The sequence below is a fragment of the Myotis davidii genome, unplaced genomic scaffold (genome assembly GCF_000327345.1).
Source record: "Myotis davidii unplaced genomic scaffold, ASM32734v1 scaffold187, whole genome shotgun sequence".
Classification (NCBI taxonomy): domain Eukaryota; kingdom Metazoa; phylum Chordata; class Mammalia; order Chiroptera; family Vespertilionidae; genus Myotis; species Myotis davidii.
In genome coordinates, this window is record NW_006383018.1 from 1,185,203 (window position 1) to 1,191,501 (window position 6,299).

General features: G+C 36.1%; 1 protein-coding gene across 1 annotated transcript; it reads right to left on the reverse strand.

The window, feature by feature from the left end:
• Positions 1-481: 481 nt before the first annotated feature.
• LOC102759856 (chromosome unknown open reading frame, human C7orf62) lies at positions 482-1,243 on the reverse strand. The gene has a single exon (XM_006779181.1). The coding sequence runs from the start codon at positions 1,241-1,243 to the stop codon at positions 482-484; it is 762 nt and encodes a 253-aa protein (XP_006779244.1).
• Positions 1,244-6,299: the final 5,056 nt, after the last annotated feature.

Genomic DNA, 6,299 nt, shown 5'->3' on the forward strand with positions numbered 1-6,299 from the left:
ATGTATCATGCTGTATCATATACTCATTATTTATTTTTACACATATTTTCTTCAAACCTTAGATTGCAAGAAACTCAAGGTATTTTTGCCCTAAATTGTGTACTCCTAGAACAAAATGGTTTTTCCTAAAATTTGATTCTGTGTGGTAGCAGCTGCTCATTGACTGTTTAGAGAATGAGAATGTGAAACAAGTGTTTACACTTTTGCATAGTTTTATTTAATAAATTAAGTTAAACTAATGTTAACCTTTCAGAACTTATGAAACCACTCCACCTATTCACATGACATATTGAACTTAATATCAGAACAGATACATTTTCAACATACTCTGTAGACATTTGTATACTACCTTTGTGTATATTGTGGTGTTCTGTTTCTTTTTTTAAAGAAATGAGTAACTTTAGAAATCCTTTCTTTTTATTGAAGTAGCACCGACTCCTTAGGAGATTTGACCACATCTCCCACATCATCACTTCCAGTTCTAGAAACGGGAAGGAGCAGGCCATACAACCTCCGTATCCAAAGTGACGTGAATGGGTCTATTATACATGTTTATGAAAGTTTCTGGTTCCATGAATTCTTCAGATTTGTATAAATACTTAATGATTTGTTCTGGGAGGAGTAATTCAGGTGCAGGTTGGTGCAAGCTCTCGCCCGGTCCCTTTACGCCCACTTTAAGAGTCTTAAAAAAGTAGAGTGCTAGTTTATGCGTCTGGGTGAGAAACTCAGTGATGACCTCTTTCAGGGGCTGTGACTGTGTCACATCGTCCAGATACATGACTGGCACTTTGATGACCACAACATGCCATTGCATGAAGATCCTTGTTGGGATGTTATGGGACACGACTATAATTTTCATCCCTTGGATAAAATATTCTCCTCTATTCTTTTTATGGTTAATATAATCTAAAAGAATACGATAAAGACTACCACTGGAAGACTCAAGGATATGCAGAATGAAAGTACGATATATGAGCAGCAATCCTGTTACTGCTTCTCCTGTGTGCGGTTTTGCAATTGACTGAAACACTTGCTCATAGTATTCAGTGACATCTTTTTTTTCTATGTTGTCTCTTGTCATGGCCACTAGGAACATCCTATCAAGAAGGAATTTCTTTAACTGGAGTCTTAGCTTTTCTTCCTGAAAATGCAAGTAATTGTTTCGTGGAACTTGTGGTGGCATAAGATTTTCCAGTGGCAAAGGTCTTTTGGTGCTCTTTTGGGTATGGCTTGAGAAGGACATGATGAGTCCTAATTATTCTTCTAGATGATTCTAATGTTTAGCTTATTTCAATATTTACACCCTCAGGGTACATCTTCAGTGAGGATCTCTTATTTTTATTTATTCTGACAAAAAGAAAAATAGTTTACTCAGTTTGTCAAATACTACTGAATAGCAAAATCCCTTCCCAGTGTTATCAATAAACAATGACCTGGAAATGAAAGAGATTATTAAAACTAGACTCAAATTATGGAGATTTTTTAAAAAGTTTACAGTTACATAACTAACACTTGCATCCTAAGAAAAACTCTGCAATAAACTGGGAAGTAGGGAGAAGAGAGAAGTTGATCTAGAGACGTTCACTCTATTTTATTTGCATTATTATTTTCCTCTTCAATTTATAGTTCATTTTTTCTCAATCCCATCCTTGAATCATACACACATATACAGAGACTGACACAGAGATAGGAAAAAAGTATGTTATATCTATGTTATATAAATATGTTATATCTATATATATATCGAGCGAGAGAGAGAAAATATACCCCCTGACAGTCACTGACAGTAACATTGGCATCACATTAAACCATCTTTTCATTTATGTAATGGTGACTACAGGTTGTCCTTGATTTGTCATTCCTTTTTTTAAATACTATTTTATGGTGATTTACCTATTTATTTTATAGTACTGATCAAAAGTATTTTTTTTAAATGCAGGGATCTCTCAGGTCCCAATTGTCTTATTTATTCAGTTACAGTTAATAATGAAAGTTAATACTATTGATTGGGTAGCAATGGCAAACCTTGGAAATAACTAATTTTGATTCTTTGTTTTTCATTCTATCAACAAACCTCAGAAATAGCTTTTTCATTTTCTTTTTTCTTTCTTTTTTGTTATTGGTGGGGGTCGGGAGTCAAATTAAAAGAAATTCCTTTACTTTTACAAATATTTTCCTCCATCCAGGTCAACTTAACATTTTTCTTTCTTCAAGTACTTCTTTCTTTTACTTGTCCATGAGGTGCTACTCGTCCTCCTCCATCACTCTTCCAACTGCCAGTGTGCTGGGGGTGCTCTCAGCTGTCCCGTGTTCTATTCTGATTTTTAAAGTGACCTAGTGAGTCAGAATGTCAGTTGGGTTAAAGGGGCAGAGAGCTCTGGCAACTTCCATTTCTCGATTTAATGAGGGATCTCAGCAGACACCTCAATATTCCAGTAGAGGAAATGAGAGCTTCTTTTCCAGAATGGCTTCTCTTTAGACGGGTGCCTTTGTGAGTCAGATGGGGGGCAGGGGGACTGGATATGTTCCTACACATATTTTTTTTGTCCACAATTTAGAGGAGAGAAAACTACTGTTATATGGCTTGAGTATGATTCAAACATGCTCTCAATAATACCCTTACTCTAAGGTAAAGATATATTTATGAATTAATTAAAGACTATTAATAAGAACACATACCAGATTCTGTGTTAAGGTGACTATTGCAGGCATACCTCAGAGATATTGCAGGTCTGGTTCCAGACCACCACAATAAAGTGAAAATCACATGAAAGTGAGTCACATAAATATTTTTGTTTTCTCACGCATATAAAAGTTATGTTTACACCACATTGTATTCTATTAATTGTGCAATAGAGTATGTCTAAAAATGTACTTACCTTTATTAACATAGGTAATTGTAAAAAATAGCTACCTATCATCCGAACATTGAACTAGTCGTAATCTTTTCGCTGGTGTCTTACCTCAATGTTGATGGCTCCTGACTGATCAGGGTGGTGGTTGCTAAATGTTGGGGTGACTGGCAATTTCTTAAAATATGACAATAATGAAGTTTGCTTTATCAATTGACTCTTCCTTTCATAAATTATTTCTCTCTAGCATGCAATGCTGTAGGCGTTTTACCAGAGTAGGACTTTCAGTATTGGAATCAATCCTCTTGAAACCTGCTACTGTTTTATCAACTGGCTTTGGGTAATATTCTCAATCTCTTGTTGTTATTTCAAACTCTTCACAGCATCTTCACTTCATAGAGTCAGGAGTAGATTCCATCTCAAGAAACCACTTTCTTTGCTCACTCCGAAGAAACAACTTACCCGTTCAAGTTTCATCATGAGAGTGCAGTAATTCAATCACATCTTCAGGCTCCACTTCTAATTCTGGTTCTTTTGCTCTTTCAAACACTTCTGCAGTTACTTCCTCCCCCAAAGTCTTGGATCCCTCAAAGTTATCTATGAAGACTGGAATCAGTGTCTTTCAAGCTACTGTTAGTGTTGGTGCCTTGATCCCTTCTCATGAATCACAGGTATTCTTAATGCTACCTATAATACTGAATTCTTTCTAGAAGGTTTTCAACTGAGTTTGCCCCGATCCATCAGACAAATCACTGTCCCTGGCAACTATTCCCTTATGCAATATATTTCTTAAATAATAAGACTTGAAAATCAGAGTTACTCCTTGATCCAGGGACTGCAGAAAGGAGTGTATTAGCAGGCATGACAACAACATTAATCTCATTGTACATTTTCACCAGACCTCTTGGATGGCCAGGTACATTATCAATGAGCATTATTATTTTGAAAGGAATCTTTTTTCCGAGCTGTAGGTCTCAACAGTGAGCTTAAAAAATATATAACAGACTATAAAGTAAACAGTCTTTGTTCCATTTACAGAGTACATTTAAGAGCCCTAGGGCCTTCAGAATGGTGAAAGAGCACTGGCTTCAACTTAAAGTCACCAGCTGCGCTAGCCTCTAACAAGAGGGTCAATCTCTCCTTTGAAGCATTGAAGCCAAGCATTAATGCCTTCTCTCTAGCAATAAGTTCTCAATGGCATTTTCTTCCAATATAAAGGCGGTTTCATTTACAATGGAAATCTGTTATTTAGTATTGCCACCTTCATTAATTATTTTAAGCTCAATCTTCTGTATTACTTGCTGCAGCTTCTATATAGCACTTGCTTCACCTTGCACTTTTATGTTATGTAGGTGGTTTCTTCACTCAAATATCATGAACCAGTCTCTGCTAGTTTCAGACTTTTATTCTGTAGCTTCCTTACCTCTCTCAGCATTCATAGAATTGCAGGGAGTTAGAGCCTTGCTCTGGATTAGTCTTTGGCTTTAAGAGAATATTATGGTTGGTTTGATCTTCTACCCAGACCACTAAAACTTTACATAGCAGTGGGCTATTTCACTTTCTTATTTATTTTTTTGTTCACTGGGGTATCACTTTTAATTTCCTTCAAGAAATTTTCTTTTGCATTCACAACTTGGTTGAACTTTTGGTGCAAGAGACCTAGCTTTTGGCCTGTCTGGGCTTTTCACATGCCTTCCTCACTACACTTAATCATATCTACCTTTTGATTTCAAGTTAGGAGCATGTAATTCTTCCTTTCATTTGACCAATTAGAGGCCATTGTATGGATATCAATTGGCCTAATTACAATATTGTTGTGTCTCAGGGAATAGGGGGCCCAGGAAAGGAAAAGAGACAGGGAAACAGTTGGTCAGTGGATCAGTCAGAACATACACATTATTTATCAACTAGAGGCCTGATGCACAAAGTTTGTGCAAGGGGCTTGGTCCTGGCAGCTGTGGTGGCTTGCCTTGGCCCTCACAGCCCTGGCTTCGTCTGGAAGGACATCCGGAAGGTTGTTTGGCTGTCTGGTCTTATTGCATATTAGGCTTTTATTATTATAGATTAAGTTTGCTGTCTTATATTCTTATACATGGTTCATGGCACCCACAAAACAATAGTAACATCAAAGATCACTGATCACAGATCACCATAGCAAATATAATAATAAGGAAAAAGTTTTAAATATTATGAGAATTACCAAAATCTGACACAGAGACATGAAGTGAGCCCCTAATAAAGGAGCTTAATTGTGATTTTTCTCCCCATGTGTGTTTTTTGTTTCATCAACCTAATAGAAAAATACTGTTTCATCATTATAATTTCCACATAAACTATACAAAGCATCACTAAACCATCCCTTCTTTAAAAGAGTGATAATCTTGCCCTGACCAGGTGGGTCAGTTGGTTGGAATGTCCACCAGTGCCCAGAGGTGGTGAGTTCGATTCCCGGTCAGGGCAAGTACAAGAGGCAATTAATTGATGCTTCTCTCTTTGTCTCTCTCTTCCTCTCTCCTCTTTCCTCTCCTTCTAAAAACCAGTAAAAAAAATCCTTGGGCAAGGATTTAAAAAAGTAATAATCTCTTAATTGATGTTGACCTAAAATATATGAAATTGTCATTTCTATAACTTAAAAACAGTCTGATTTTGACAGTCTTATGTGATCCAACCTAATACATTTAGATAAGACTAGTTTTTACCACCATATATAATAGTTTGACCTTCATTTTCCCAATGCATTTTTCCATTTCTCAATGCATTTTTAGTTGTTTGGTTGCTTCTTCTAAATTTTAGTTTCATTGTCACATGGCTATCTGAAACATTTAAGGGCATCTTACCTTGTTTCCTTGAGTTTCATAAACCATACTCTTAAGTGTCAAGACTAAAGTTTTGAGCAGATAGAAATAGAATCAACACGTAGTTTGATTGCCTGGTGTATATAATTAATTTTAATTGTGTACTCTCCTTTCAATGGATGATCAGCATTTGAGTTCCCAGATGCCATAGTGTTTGTGTTTTATGTATTAAGGAGCAGTTATTTCCCCTTAGGTAGTGACTCAAGCAGACCTCTTCTGTCTAGCCAATGAAATAAGGAGACATCAATGTTTTTCCAACCAGACTAATCTGTTTAGAGCAGATATCTATGTTCAAATAACTGCCAAATGGCAGGACTTGAATTAAAACTTAAGCTGAGGAGTCGTTTTTAAATTATTCTACCTATCTACCCTTGTTATCCAATTTATCTTGCATAAAAACACAACATATATTTGTAACGCATTTCAAGCAGCTACTTTAAGTAGTGAGCTTAAAGTTCACTTTAAGTAGTGAGCTTAAAGTTCACTAGATACTTTATGCTCTGGTTTTATTATCCGGAAGCAAATGTTACTGAAAATGCAAACTCTCAGTGTCCTTTTGTGTTCATAAGGCAGATAAAAAGGATTAAAAAGA

Coding starts and splice junctions, on each gene's coding strand:
- LOC102759856 (XM_006779181.1), bottom strand. CDS start 1,243: ATGTCCTTCTCAAGCCATACCCAAAAGAGCACCAAAAGACCTTTGCCA.